This window comes from Tribolium madens, unplaced genomic scaffold, assembly GCF_015345945.1.
Source record: "Tribolium madens isolate multiple individuals breed KSU strain unplaced genomic scaffold, Tmad_KSU_1.1 Scaffold_2;HRSCAF=44;Tcas5.2_LGX, whole genome shotgun sequence".
In the NCBI taxonomy this organism is placed as follows: Eukaryota; Metazoa; Arthropoda; class Insecta; order Coleoptera; family Tenebrionidae; genus Tribolium; species Tribolium madens.
Window position 1 is genome coordinate 2,883,700 of NW_025400995.1, and position 16,593 is coordinate 2,900,292.

General features: G+C 31.3%; 1 protein-coding gene across 1 annotated transcript in view; it reads right to left on the reverse strand.

Annotated features, from left to right (window-relative positions):
• LOC123006430 (metabotropic glutamate receptor 7-like) overlaps positions 1 to 16,593 on the reverse strand; it is a 57,152-nt gene that overhangs the window by 17,890 nt on the left and 22,669 nt on the right. Inside the window, exons 2-5 of the mRNA XM_044400899.1 lie at positions 15,491 to 15,622; positions 13,222 to 13,401; positions 5,943 to 6,109; positions 3,918 to 4,072 (exon numbers count right to left, since the gene is read on the reverse strand). Coding sequence (XP_044256834.1) covers positions 3,918 to 4,072; positions 5,943 to 6,109; positions 13,222 to 13,401; positions 15,491 to 15,622 — 634 coding nt within the window. The remainder of the gene's footprint in view (positions 1 to 3,917; positions 4,073 to 5,942; positions 6,110 to 13,221; positions 13,402 to 15,490; positions 15,623 to 16,593) is intronic.

Genomic DNA, 16,593 nt, shown 5'->3' on the forward strand with positions numbered 1-16,593 from the left:
AACAACCGATTTTATACTACTATAAAACCACTATATCAAAGTTTTATGACTTTTTTCTTTAATTCTCTTTAAATTTTTGAGGAAACGTTCATACTAATAAACTAACAGAAGTTAAGATTAAATGTCACAAAATTTCTTAATGAATGAATTTGCCCTGCAGATCTGCAATGTTGTAGTAGTGACAGAATCTTTCGTTGAAATGTAAGATTTTCTCAGATGTGCCCACGTAGATGGTAAGAAATTCTGTCGAGTCTTATTGTATTCAAAACTGGCATGTAGCCGACACAATGAAATAATTATCCTGCCTCGGAGCTTTTATTTCAGAAAAGATTAGGTTATCGATGCATAATATAATAGAATAATGACATCCTTTATTCGTTGAAATGAAAGCAGTTAATATTTAGTAATAATATGATGTGCTGGTAGAATAAATAGAGATTTTGTTGTATTTTTTTCATTTTTGACATGAGGATTTATTTGGTTGAGCTATCTGTCTTAGAAATATACATGGTGGGCATAAATAATGGAGTGGTGCGTATAAAATGCTTATCCTTGTCCCTGCAGCGGTTGAGGTAATCGTGTGGCTGTCAAAGCCGCAATTCTGTCATTTTGCCCCGAAGGCCTCCTCCCACTTGACATTTCCCAAAAGTGATGGCTATTTTATTGTACGCTTAGTGAACGATTATTCGAATACAGAATGAACAGCTCTAAGTCGAGTTGAGTTTGACGAAATGTCAAGGGAGACAAATCCCTGTCGTGTCAAATAACTGGATTTAATGAAACTGGTATAGAATTAAAGATGTCGCAACGTTAAAACATATGTTATTAGATCCTAGAGCAAAAACGTAAAAATTCGTTCAGAGAGAGACTCAATAGAGAGTCGAGATATCCGGCTATAGATACGTGGATGTCTGAATTTTAAGCTTGCAACAAAAACAGCTCAAACGAAAGTACAATCGTGACGAAACTTAATACGTTTCCATCCCAATATTTTTCGCCAAAATGTGATATGTCATTTCGTTATGTTTTTACGTTGTTCTGCTATCACCTCAGGACGTTTCTATAACGAGATCCCCTCAGAGATAACGACGCTTCAACATTTCAACTTATTACTTACACATTGTTAGGGTAAATTAATTTTGGACAGATTCGAGCTTTGCCTACCTTCTCTCTAAATTTCGCTTTTTTAAACCTCTCAGAAACCACCTTTAAGTACACTTCATGCCGCCCACACGCCGCCTATCCCATCAAACACACGCAAGAGTCGGTAAATTTCAATCAAAGACAGAAATGGACGCACCGCAACAATTTCACAAAGCTGTTCACAATTATAAAAATGACACTGATTTTTCAAACGTTCACCTAGGGCAAATATTACTTTTAAGCGTTTAATTTTAAAATAGAAATTACGAATTTGTGTGCAAAGTGTTTGCTCATAGAATTTGAAACATTAAAATTAATTAAAAAAGGTTTTTTTGTTTTTCATGTCAGTAAAGTTTATTTTGCTACCGGTAATGTTTGTGGAAGCAATTTAATCAGGCGACAAAATTATTTTTTCAAAGTGAAATTTTTATATTAGTGTTAATGTTTCAATTTAAAATTTATACAAGTGCTTTTGTTTTTCGAAAATTTAAGTGAAAACCTTAATTTGTGACAAAGTAGTATTCCGTAATGGATATTGCTGAAGCTATGAAATAAATACTTAGATCTCAATAAAACAAACCATTAAGCACGTCAGGTTTAATGTCAATAAAAAGTGAAAAGCTTAGTGTACCTATAATAAAAGTGTCATTCACTTCTTGAATGCTAGCTGTCAATGCACCATCCTGAATCCAGCAAAATACTGATAGCTCTAAAGTGTGTGAAATCAGAGTTAGTTCGTAAAATTCTATTTTGACATGAACAATTTTGTGAGCGACTATGTGGAATAAGCGCATTATCAACTTGAACTTATTGCTGTTTCTTATTCATTGATTTTCAAACAATTTTCTAGTTTCCTTAGTGACACTTCTAAAACTCGCCCCCTTCAACTTCTACTATTTCTCTTATCTTTCGCTCTTAGGCCGTGAAACTTTTAATAAAATACACCATTTCTACTGTCTATCAGACACGGCTGGAGTAAACTGAATCAAGCAAATCGTAATTGAATAAAAGCTGAATCCGCATGTTTCTCTCCTCGGATTCAGTCTACCGTTCACAGATAGGTCTCAACTTTTTTCGCGATTTTTCATTGGTGTCAACTTACATCATTTTTGTAATTATCATTCTTTCTCTACACTTGACACACCCACACTCTTTCTCAAGCAAAGAAGCAAATAATTGCTCAAAATGCTCGTTAAATAAATTGATCTTCAAAATTTCATAATACAGCGAAATTTAAAATAATTATCAATAAATAATAATTTTATATTAGCTTAGTCTATTAGCTACCAGGTTGAATCACTAAAAAAAATTTGAAAGTGAAAGTGTGGTTTAAATTAGAGTAAATTTAATTTTCAGGAGTTTGCCATTGCAATTTCACAAAATTTTATTGCTTTAAATATGTGTTTTTAGATTTTCTCTTTTCAATCAACACAATAAATAAACATTTTGTGTAAATTTTTAACATAGTTTGTGTTTTCATTTACATGTTTTCCTTGCGCAAATATAATAGTAATAAATTTCTTTATAAAACGGTTAATTTATTACAGCGAGTTTTCTGTTCTTAACTATTTTACAAATTAGAGAAATAAACAGAAAAAATAAAATAAAATAACAGTCTTTATTGAAACTGTTTTTAAAGTATTCAATAATGTTTTTCTTTTACTATTAACATTAATCTAACAAGAATAACCCACTTTAATTAAAAAAATTAAATTTATTAAACTTTTCTTAAAAAATCACACATCTGTAATTTCTAAAACCAAAAGTATCACAAATTACATTTTATTAAAGAAATTATTATAAGAAATAGAATTTTTTTCCAGAATTGCTTCTTGTGCATTCTCGGGTCATGTTCCTTGTTGTAGAATGGCAAAAAATAAGAAACTATTTGTCATTGTAGGATTAAAAATGTTTTGTGATTGGATGAAGACGTGGCCGTTGTCGTGCTAGGATGCAATTTATATAATACGACAACTTTTTCAATGTCCTCATAATTAGTTGTAGCTAAAGTGTAGGTAGCAATATTTTCTCATCAAATAAACCGATCAGCAAAATGTTTTCTAAATCGTAAATATTTTTTTGACTATTGAAATGGATCTAATTTATGACCGATCTTCAATTAATACGTTTATTGCGATACATACGTCCATTTAACCAAACTGAATAAAAAACAATTTAATTTTTTAATGACAAACATTAGTAATAATCCCCTGAGATACGATTTAAAAGAGACAACAATTATTTGTGGGTATTTAAAATGTTTTCACAGAGATTTTTATGTGAAATTCAGAATAATCAATATGAATGAAAAATTGTGAGTGTGAGGAACGAACTTCTGAGATTATGGTTTCTTATTAAGTCAACAAAAAGCTAATAAAAAGTGAAATGACGTTTTGGTTGAGTTAAATAAGTGAGCAAAGTCTTTGAGTAAGTGCACTTGCACAAGTACAATAAACTTATGAAAAGTCTGTTTTTCTAGATTTATGAAATTAGTTTTAAGTTCAGATATTTGAACTTCTGGGAAGATTAATTATCCAAATTACTTTTGGCCCTGTCAGAGGCACTCTTATAGAATGACGCATTCTACATTTAGTGCTTCAGCAGCAAGGCTTTTTTCAGCGATAGAACGTTGGAAAGCGTTTTTAGTTGTAGTAGAGGTAATAGTGTGAATGCGAGATCAAAGAGTTAATAAATGGTGGTGTTGCGAGTTATCGAAGTATTTGATCCGGGACCGTGACCGGTCTGTGTTCGTGTATAAATATAGCTTTTAGTACCTTGAATAGCATTCCTGTGGGGTAGGATGGTGATTGCTCCCTCAGCAGCGAACTCCTGGTCCCTGACGGGGTGTACTTTAGCTCCCCACGAATCACTACCGATCCAGAGGAAATGTCCTGTCTTATTCGCACGAATTGTTGCTTGCAGAAGCTTTCTAAAAGTATAAACAAATAGGCTGTTTCAACCAACTACACAAAAACCAACTATCCAAGCTTAAAATCAATAGCTTTTATTTAGCAAAAAACGCGATTTGAATATGCCATTTTCAACTTCCGAATGATGAGGCGCCATTACGACAAATGGATCAAATCCTGAGATTTTACAAATCACCCCTAACAACCGCAAGCAACCCAAATACATTAACAGAACAAAAATATATCCGGATTTGGAAGCTAAATCTTAATAAAATTGTGGCTTTAAAATTTTCAATTTGACTTTATGAAAATAGCTATAAAGTGTTTACAGTTTTGCATTCACTGCAAAACTTTTAATAATCGAAAGCAGAAGTCTTTGGAAAGTGTCTTTAAGAGTTTGGTGCTAAAATTTATCCGAGATTGAAAATTTTAATTTATTTTGGTGGTGTGTAGCGAAAACACATCTGAATCAATCTTGAAAACGCACAACGCCGCCTAAATTATTCAGACAAAAAACAAATTAAATTTTAAACAAAACGCAGAAATCGTTTTAGGCCTGGAAAGTGCAAATTTCAAGTTTTCTTTCAGTCCAATATCAAAGACGAGAAATACTGTGAAAAGTAATATACCATTTTGTTACAGTATTTTATGACTACAAGTAAAAATATCTTTACTTCTGTCGTTAAAATGATGTTAGACGTTTGTATGCTTTTTACCTCCAGCTTTCATTTTATTAAATGTTTATATGTTTTTCAATTTTGGCTTATATGAGTCGTTTTTCTACACTAAAAGAAAATATGGTAATATACATGAAATTTTAGTGTAGTATGTGGTAAAATCTCGCCGCTTTATTGTATCCACGAGCTTTGGATTTTTACACTTTGCTTCTGTCATATTTTTTATGATTAAAACTTAATTATCTTTGCGACAACAAATTTTTTATGTACAAATTGAATTATATTTATTTCAAAAAATATCTATCTCTGTACAAATTCATATTAATATGGAAAGTAATCCTCCAGCTGCCAACTCGAAAATAAAATCCCTGTTTTTAAGGTTTGCTATAAATCCTGAACATTTATCGCGTCTGAGTGACAGTTGAAGTTTATAAAGTATAACATTTTTTCGTACTGCATTTGTTTTACATTCCGAAACTGCAACTATTGCAAAATGTCGTCTCTAATTGCGATTTAATTTGGATTATGTATCATCCATTGTGGTGGTGACTCTATTATGGCTCTCAGCAATCAATTAAACAATTTTAAAGACCGCTTGGAACGTATATCAGCCATACCATACTAATCTAAATGTCATTTCACACATATCTCCACCAAATACTACATTCATTGTGATTAGATTGGCAGCATTATCAAGAAAAAAACTCCAAATTCTTCTTTACCAAACTTATGTTTGGAAATATACATTTTAATATTCATCGAGAAAAAAAAAGTTTAACACTCGATATACTCAATTTGAAAATGATATTAATCATTTTTTGCGTATTTGCAGGCTTTTAAAATAAAGTTTAAAATAATTAGAAAATTTGCAGGAAGCTTTATGGCAGAACGAGTGAAACTTTATTGATCAAAAAATTTCGTAGTAGGGGTGACTAAAATGTGGTTTTAATAGCCAAAGTTGCTTATGGAAAATTGAGAGAAAGAAGATATTGAAATAATATACTAATCTCTCTTAGACCAACGGAATAAATCCTGGAATTAGTAGGAATGTATCGGATTTCAGTAATGACCGATTTAGAAAAGCAGCAAAAACGTTATCGATTAGCAGAAGCGGTATTGTTCCTGTGGCTTAGAGCACTTATGTGCTTGTGTTTTCCATTGGACCGCATTAGATTGATTTAAAGTAAAATTTTTACGGTTTCAAAAATCTTACCTCGTGTTGTCCTCGTCGACGAAGAGGACGACTGCACGAGCCGTCTTTTGAAGAAGTCGATCTATAATTCTATCGAAGTCTTCGGTTTTAGAATTCCGGAGAATTTTTTCGGTTACTGCTATGCAGATTCCGGCATCGGCTGAATAAGATATAAAAGACGCTATCCCCTGTAATAATAAATTTCTTAGGATTCTATCTGCACATCTCAAGTTGGAGTGTCAAATGTAAAATACGTAATTTCTACTATCTACTATAAAAAATAAAACTTTATTTTCAGAATTTTTAATTGTGACCTGGTTAAAGTCCTCAGATCATCAACTTAAATCGAACAACCGATTTGTTACTTGATGTCAAGACCTTAATCTTGAAGTTTCGTCACGTAGAAAACGTTGTTTCCTTTAATTAGTTTTCATACGGTTCAACTGTTACATGTAAATTTATTTATACAATTTACTAGTCGAATATTTAACATTTTTCCAATTATGACAACCTTGATGTTTAATTTCTTCATCCCCTTTTCCTTAATTTACTTGACATTAACTTACCCTAAAGCCCCCAAGTGTTTTTCTTTTAATTAAACCCAACCCTCTCATCAACCAAATCATTCAAATTAATCCAGAAACTATGCTAAATTTAGATACAATCTCTATTTATGACCCTATTCTAGTAATAATGCTGAGATGCCTTCAATATCTGCATATTTGTTTCACTTGATCTTAGAACTTTTAACAAAAAAACAAAAATTTCTTACCTAAATTTAGCGTCAAATATCACAAAATCTATAAGACGGTAAAGTAATTCTTTAAAAAGGCAAAAGCTGTTCTTATACAAGAGATTTTTTGTGTAACCAATGTTCGATATTAAATTACGTGATTAATTTTAAAATCAAGTCGTGTACTGGCTCCTTACAGTTTTAAATTTAGCCATTGAAGTGAAATGTAGTCAATACGAAAGCTCTGGGATGTGGGTCATGCCTAGCAATGCAGTGCTTTACAAGTGGGAAAGAACTTAATTCAGTCAATGGATCATAACGTCGATAATTAAATAATTCCGCTCTAAGCACCAATCGAGCTTTTTGTCCGCCAAAGACATTAATTTTTTCTAATGGCAGTCGCGTATCAAAGTTATTTTTATCCCAATTTCACTGATGCGTGTCTGGAATACTTAAAATTCTGCTAGAAAACTTTGAGAAATTGAGAGAGTGCCGTAATAACAATCTGGCTAATTTATTTCACAGAGAGTTTATGTAAATGATCAAAATTAAAACAATTTTAAACGTAAAGGTAACACACACGTGGCATTATTATTTTAATGAATATGTATGAATGGGTTTAAAATATTAAAGCAGATTTTGGTTAAAAACTTTTTAATTAAAGTTGCCGAGCCGCCAATACGTATTAGCATTATCTTTTCTCAAAGATTATTTTTTTTACGTGATAGACGTTAGTTTCCCTTATATAAAGACAGCTTTCGTTACTTTACTATTCTTTTGACAAAAAAATTACACACCATTAAACTTGTATGAGGCTGGAGTAAGGTTAAGAAGTTATAATAAATTTAAGACTGAAAGTAAATGATCTTGTCTGTAGACGGATCTAATAAATGTACGCAAAATCTCCCCTTGGGAATAACATTTTGATTAAAATCTTGTATGAGGCATTTAATATTGTAGTGTTGCTTTATTTGGGAATAATAAAATTAAATATTCCCTTTTGGATGAAAATCACGGTGAAAGCTTATGGAATTTTGTTTGTATATATTTGTAATATGTATGATGTAAATTGAATTATTTACCATTTATAAGCTACGGAAAAATGCAAGAAAACAATACTGAGGCACGTGAAAACATTGCGAATTGTTTTTCCTCGTTGCAAAGATGAAAAAATTTCAATTAAGCTGCGCTATAAGATTGCATCGTTAAACATGATTTTACCTACTCTTGTTTACCGTGTAAGCTAACAAACGACAACTTTGAAACTAGAACTAGCTCAGTAAAATGATACTAGTATGTAAATAATGTAACAGTATGCGTGCACTAAAAGTTCGACTTGCAAATAAAATTAAAACCTTCATTTTCCCTTAGATAGAATTAGGTTTTTTAGTAAAAACCGTAACCACGTCCTAATTGTTTTTAAATAAGCCTTTTCAGATGTCTGTTTCATACATATTCAATTGGAAAGTCAAAACGTATATTTTTTGCGTAAAATCTGTTGAAATGTTCTATTATTTACATCCTAAAGGAAGACTTCATTCAAATAAAGTCAGATTTAATTCTTAGAAAACAGAATCCTGTCTTAGTAGTAAATCGTAAATCGGTGTTGAATTACTGTGACACTTGCAGTTTCTCGAGAATGTAACTGTAATCGATTTATGATGCTACCTCATTTGCAAGAGTCATCTGAAGCAGTCCTCTGGAGCAACTCGATACGTGAAGCTGTGTTAACAATGGAATTAATTCAACAAATCTCTCTGAATTTGCATAAAACCGATAGCTTCCAAAATAAATAATTTCTTTTGAATTCATTTCAGTGAATAGACAATAAACGTGATTAAATTCATGCAAATCATCGACGATAATCCAACAAATGCGCGAGTACATTTGTTTTAATTATGATTATCAAAAAGCAGAATAGTTATTTACGAAAAAGTGTGAGAATACACATTTTGCGCATGAGCGTATTATTAGAGCTACGAGCGACGAAGAGGTGAGTGCTTCAATTGCGCAAATACCTCTTCGCGCATGGAAGTTTCTACAATATTTATTAATAAAGTTCACTGTTACCAATAGTGAATAGTAGATGACGCTTACTCATGTTAATCAAATTACTCGTAATAGCGATTTATTTTCACTCTTTCAAAATTTTTAACACCAAAATTAGAGAAATAGTATTTTGTGAACTAGTCACATTATCTTCAAAATGCTCATTTTAAAAGTAGAGTTCAAAAACTATTTTCATTGCATAAGCAGTCAAATGAATCGCACATATTCCGAGTTAAAAACATGCGAATTGATTCATTGTTGCCGGTGAATAGTACAATCCCTGTACTGTTGTATTTGGTGTGTATTGTAGGAAATCGTTTATTTTTCGTGCGAATTTTCCGAGCAATGGTTTAAAACTTTTCCAGCTGTTCGATTATAGCTTATCAGTTCGTTCTATCATTTCCACAATTCGCTAACTTGGAAATAATCGAGTTTAATTAAATTTTTTTCGATGGATATGCGATCATTGAAATAAACACGGAAGCGCCACAATTAATGCCAAAATAAATCAACATAAATTGAAAAATAAAAAGAATCAAGTTTTTCTTACAACACAAAATGAACGATATATTTTCGATGCGAGAAGATTTATGGTATTTTTAGACTAGTTTTCTTTCCTTAAAATTATGGTTATTTTGTTGAATAGAGAGTAAAAACGAGGTTTATATTTAGCTAATTCCATTGCTTTCATGGTTATTTGGTATTCGTATAATAAATGCGTTTTGTTGTCGTTAAAAATAAAATCATTTTCATGCAATGATTTATGTACACATTTATAATTAGCCAACGCAGTTTAGGGTTAAAAAGGGAAATGATTTAAACACATTTTCAAATAGTTAACTAACCGGGAAACAGATAATGATTACATTTATTACGAGATTTGGACCAAACTCGATTAAATGAAAATAATTTAGAGTTACATTAATTATAACCTTGTCACTCGATTCTAAACTCAGTTTTGTTGATATGTATTACTATACTAGTATACTTTTTCTTTTACATTTTACCTTTTTATGTTTATATTGTTTAGTAAATACACTGAAATTATTAATTGATGTAATTAATTATTATTGAAACAAGAAACAATACAGCACTTAAAATTTTGTGTAGCGCAACATCTGAATGGTATGATTGCTGATCCTAATTTGGAGATGTTTGGAAGATCGGTATAGCAGTTCGTTAGTAATGTACGTCGCTGGAAGCGTTTGAGAATATCTATATCAGCATTCAAATTTGAATATAAACCCTGGACTTATTGTTTAAATTCTTAATTTTTCTAATATAATTAATTATTCAAAATTTGTTGTTCATTTTTTGTTAGGTAAGTGTATTTTATTAATACAAAATTTTTCTGAAAAGTAATTTTTGTGTTCGTAAGAACATTGTCCTTTTGTGATTTTATCTTAGATGTAATTCTGCATCATCGTTTTGGAAGCACCGTTTTGGGCGTTTGATTGTGATAATGTGAATTGTATTTGGAGTGGAAGCGATTGTCCTTGTGTACAAATTTAAATTTGTGAAATTGTTTCGGCAATAAACTGAGCAGTAAAATGTCGTTTCTAATAGAATTCACTTTGATATTATTGTACAATTAATTACGATTAATGGGAGCAAGAAACTTTCACAATAGAGTGTTAAGGATGTAAATTTAGAAGTGATTTTTTACCGTGACACAATATGCTTGGAGATAATTAAGTTAGTAAAAACAAAAAGTTTTGGGTCAGTGAAGAATTTAATTAGCGTGGAAAAGTTTGCTATTTTCTGGGAGCGAAAACATCGTCGTGTTTTAAATAAATCAGAATCATTTTTAAATATTTATATTTGGAAAATTTTCACAAAATCAGCATAATTTTAAACGGATTTTAAAGAACTGCCTGCTGGCAATTTTGACGTCAATTAAACTCGTAAAGTGGATTGCATAACAATGAGAGTGGTCGGCGCGGTTAAGGTCCCGTGACTTTTTCCCAACCGATTCTAAATCCGAATCCGTTGTGTATCTGCTTTGCTGCATATCTGCGTTTTCATCTGGCGTGCCGACGGATTTCAGATCCTTCCTTCTTATCCTTCTATATCGCTCCGTTTGCTTATCTTATTTCAACTAATTTAAGCCGGCTTTTCTATACCAAGAGCTTTTATTGATTCACTAAAATGATCGCCCACTCATCGCAAACACAAAGTCCACTCTTCATTCCAAAACACATTTTTCCACCGTAGTTTACAACCAAAACAAAGCAACGTCGAACATGCAAATTTATATTTACATATTTTTTACCATGGGAGCTATGGAACTAAAGCTTGCAGAGTTTTGTTGGTCAGCTCGGTTTGGACCTACGAAACCAAATTAACCAATCTAGTTTACGTCAACTAAATAATTTAGTAATTTCTTGGGCCAGTTTAGACATGAAGTAATTAATTTCTAAATAATCTATACGAAAGCAACCACATCATTGTGTTAAATTGAGAAGATGCTTACTAAACAACTCCCTCGAGTATAGATTGTTAATATCGTGAGTACTGTTCTATCCTAACCGTAACAAGATCAATATAGTGAGTTGAATTATAGCCTGTTTTAACATATTAAGTCAAAGATCAAAGAAATTTTCAGGTGATGATATTCGCAACTTTATGTAATTTGTTTAAAAATTCTATTTTAAAATTATTATTATGATGAATTGTCAAAAAAATTACGCAAAGTGTAAAAGTTGGTACAAGATTTGCAAATGCTGGGAGCTATGTTACAATTAGTAAACAAAAATAAAAAAACTAGATTTGGTGAGTCGTTTCTCTTTTCGATTAATTTTTGTAGTTGAAAAGCTTTATAATATATGAAAGCAAAATTTGCATTTATATTTAAACGAAGCAGATTTCTTGATATTTCAGCTTGTAAAAGAGCAAAACGTATATAAGTCTAAATTGTTATGTATGTAGTATTTTTAGTAACAAAAGTTAAATTGAAACTTGTCTGAAGTTGATATTTCGTAACATCATTTTATTCAATAAAGTTTTGTTTTAGCTACAAATTTTTTATAATCCTAGCACCAACTTCTTTAATATCGTCTTCGAGAGAAGTGAAAATTCTAATAAAATTTGAATAATGTAAAATGTAAATGGTGGGTCATTGAAGGATTCCTATAATACGCATTTTAAATCAATTTTGTAGTGGCATTTGGGGTGTTTGAGCCGTTTAATACCCTATGTTGGATACACGTCTTGTCTTTCGCTATTTAAATAGGACGGATACCTAAAATGCTTACGTGTGTTTAGGCGACACGTCTCGAAATAACATTATTTATGCGTTGAAATTTCCTTGTTGTACATACATAAGCGACATCGTATGTTGGAAGAAGTTGACACGAAATTTTATTATTATGATTTATTACCGCCCATCGCGGTCCTACTTAAGAATGCATTATTTTATTGCGGTAAAATTTTCTGGCCCGGCGCATCTCCCATTCCTCCTCTATACACTTAAATTCTCTTGTTTGTTTTATTTTCGCAGAAATTGGGTTTTTTCAGTTAGTTATTTGCGTTAGTGAGCGGTCACTTCAGTCCATTTCCGGTAGTTACGAGCCCATGCAATCTCATATAGGAAATAAGGGACCAATCGTTTGTTTCATTTCGAACCAAATTTTACACCAGTTTCGACTTCAATATTTTCAAACAAAAATATTGCACGACGATTTTATTATTTCTATATATTAGAGGTACCCACCATTAATTAATATTGGAAGTCGATTTTTAATCCCCAAGGCTTTAATAGGCTTTTTAAACCCATGCAGAAATTATCTAGAGTATTTAATATTCAATTACTAACACAGACTTATCGCCTTACGCAGTAATTAATGCGATAAGTGTTCTCTAACGTTAAAAGTTGTGCGCCATCTTTTGACAACTTTAACAGTGACGTTGTTAACTTAATAGCCAAACATAACGTAAATTTATGAGTCTAGTTAAAATAGGCATTGCTTTACTCATTTTCCTATTACTCATAATTGCATTTGTGATTGATATAAAGCCATAAACAACAAACCAACCTCAACTTCTCTAATTTTCCGAGACACATTTCTCACGATTTTACCTTTCGTGTTTCAGTCTCACAACTCTTAATTTCTTCCTAAAAGCTCTACCTAAAATATTACATCTAATCCTAATTTTATTCTTCTTAAAACATCGTTTCTTAACAAAAAAATGTTATTCAACATTACGAATTCATTGATATCAAGCAAAAATGTACAAAAATATTTCCCACTATGGTAGTGGATTACTGGATTGTTCGTTAAACTAAGTTTACTCAAAAACTAGCAAAAAAAGTAGCCACGATCGGTCAAATTGTTGTAAATTTTTATTCAAATAAAAATTTAAAATTGTGTAGGGCGTGTTTGATAGCTTTTTAAATTCGAAGTAATATTTTCCCGGAATATTTCGATTGAGAGTTATGTAGTTACGCTTAAAAATAAGCATAAATAAGCGAGTTAGATTAGATTGGATTGGAAAATACGGTTGTAAAACTTTACTTACTCTTTCTCCATAATCTCCTTCAACTGCCACTGTGGACACGTATTTCCAGCCCAATTCTTTGATGATTTCTACCATCGTTTGAGCTTGGAAATTATCAGGCGGCACAACTCTGCTGAAATATTCGAATCTCGACTTGTCGGACAATTCGGTACTGGTAGAGGCGTAACTGACTTGGGGGATCTGAAACATTTAGTAAACAACCCTCTTCACTAATTGTTCACTCAAGAAAACAAATTAAGGAAGTTACGTCCTCACAAAGAAATCCTATTTGCATAGCCCTCTAGTTATTTTACATGCCTTTGGTATAAGTTTTATGGCATTTTTTACTCTACGAGTTTTAAAGGCAATTCCTTGTTTGTTCAAGCTTCTTAACAGATATGAAATTTTATACGCATGTCGTACCAAGTTAAACCTTTACAAAGATACTTCAGAAAGCTTCATTGCACCTATTTACGCGCGTTTAAAAGATACCTCTCGCTGCATTGTGTTTGTAATTAGCTGCTCTCTGTTGATCAACACAGACCAATTAAAAGTATAATTAACTCTGCTTAATTTTACTCTGCCCAAATTTACATATTCAACTTACAAAATTTGCCGAAAGTTAAAACACATTTTTCACAAACATAATGTTTCCATTTCTCGACTCTTGAATATCGAGCTAAAAGTTTTGTAATTTTTTTAAACGAAATTGTTCTTTTAGTTGAAACTAAATTTAAAAACAAAAACACTGTTACAACACTAAAATATGTCACATGAACGAAAGAACACGAGGCAAATGCTGAGGAATTTTAGTAGATATTTGTATAAACTTGTTTTTCTCAGAAACTTCAAATGTTTTACAATGTTTTCATAAAATATTTGATTAATCCCCAATAGAGATAATCATGAAACAAACAACTTTTAAAATATCTTTTAACAATATAAATAATTACTACTCAGTACACAATGTAATAAATTGTTTATAGTTAAGACATTGCAATGTTTTGGTAAAAGTTTTTGTAAATAAACAGGAATTAGGAAGCTCATATTTTGCATAGGAAATTTGAATTTTTCAAGAGCAGAGTTTATCGTTTTAGAAGTGTCAGATTCGCGACTGAAATAAGTGCATCAGTAAAGAAATGTGTGAAACTTGAGCTGACCACTTTGATGCTTTTAGTGAGACGTATGGACGGTGAGGGAAAAATAAAAAATATAAATATACTCGGCCCAAAAGTAGAAAATACAATTTTTATCATTAACAACTATTTTAATATTTTTTGTTACTAAATTAAAGTATATTTTTGTTAAATAACAAATTTTCTCTTGAGTAATTTTACTATTTACGTTTGTAATAGAGAAAAAAAGAACAAGCAGATTTAATAAACCTGTCACAAGTTTATTCATTAAAACAAGAGAAATAGAGGAAGTTCGCTTGCAGCTTGTTCGAATAAGTTTCCGGATTTCTGTCTGGAAATTATTCGTATTAGAGGTAATGATCGGCAAGCTGTCATGTAAAATAAGGAAAATACCTAATTCTCCTTTTTACAGTATTCACACTAAATTAAAATGGTCTTTAATGCGACCCATGTTATTGTGGCTTTTATACCCTTATTTTTAGTGTCCACTTTAGGTGAGTGCTTTTAAGGCTTTCACAGATACCAACAATTATTATTTACAAAATATTTGCCAATATAAAAATTGAAAAGTCTGGAAGGACTTCAAAATATAATCAATTGAATGTGAACGCTAAAATCGATAAAATGCAATATTAAATATAGCGTTTCTTATGAAACTTTTATAAGTTTTAGTTTTTTTGCAAAAGTATAACAGATTGATGAACACTTATAAAAGCACTTCATATACTAGTCTGACTTGATTAGTTCATTTTAAGTTTATCTGCACAAATTTTATTATTCTTTAACATGATTGGCAACTATGTAACGTAATGGTTTTAACAAGTGACATTTATGTTTGTGAAAATGTTGGGGTACCATACAATACATTTCAATTTGTTTGTGTATATTTTGTGTTTAAAATAATAGACTCTTTTATTGTTTAACATAATGCCAAACAAAACTCAGCGTTACTAATTTATTTGTAAACAGAGCGTGTAGAAAAATTTTAATAAAAAAATGATGGATGCTCTGTAGTAATTATTACTTTGTAGCAAACGAGCTAAAACCATATATTTTTGGTGTAGATTGGGTCTTCCGGCTTAGCTCAAAATTTGTCGTGTGTAAACGCAGAATTTGAGAGGAATAAATAAATTTGAGAATAAATAAATACATACCTTAAATAACCGCAAGATATTTGCCACCATGATCGAAACCACGCTAAAAGAAGCCCCAATGACAGCTGTAACCGGTTTATGTGGCACATAGACTGGCGGCTTTCCAGACTCGCACTTATACTCCGACATGTCCTGGAAAAAGTGTCAATTTCAGAAATTGATACGATCAGAGAGAAAAAATTGTGTATTTCTTGGACAGCATAAATAATTTTATAGATATCGTCGTACTTGATTGTAGGTTTACGACGCTATTTATACTGAAAGCAGTAAATTTAACAGTTATATTTATTTTATATTTAGAACAAGGAGACAAATTGTTATCATTAAACGATAGACGAAAATGCAATTAATCAACGCAAAGCGATGCAAAATAAGCGTTTTTTTTAATAAATCATAAAATTTCACGACGTTCTAACACCTGAGTTCCGGGATCTAAGGTCGATTAATTTATAAGAAAAGACAAATGAGGTTTCACAAGTTTGTAAAACTTGTAGATTCAAGTTTGCAAATCCTATTTCATAATTTAATTTTGTAAAAGTGCTGACTTGACTTTTTCAAAATTATGAAAAGCAGATTTGTGTAAAAACTGTCGTCTAATCTTCACATCATAATTTCGTAAATTAGAGCTAGGACCGTTTCAGTTGCTTGTGAACTAGTGCAGCTAGTAAAGTTACGTTTTATGTCACCCTAATGGACTAAGCTTAATGATATTTCAACTTCTTGTTTTGCCTGTGCGCATAAAAGCCACCATTAACACTGGTAAAAACAACATTTTCAAACATCCCGTAAATAAACTTATTTCTTAACCGTTCCACCAACACTAAATTCTTATCATGAACAAACAACAACACGCTTAATTATGAAAATGAACCCCGGATTACAAAGGACACTGTATTTTCATCATCTAACAAGCAGGAATTTCCCTTTGTTGAAAAACTTAAAAGGACAAAAAACTCTTTTTACCTCCAATTTTACTTATACGCTTCACTTACTACGAGCCCGACCAAGAAAAAGGTTACACACGAGACATAATCTCATATTTTATCTTCAATCAGATTAAATAAACTTTTTAGGCAAAAATAAAGTCGCTTTTATTCAAAGTC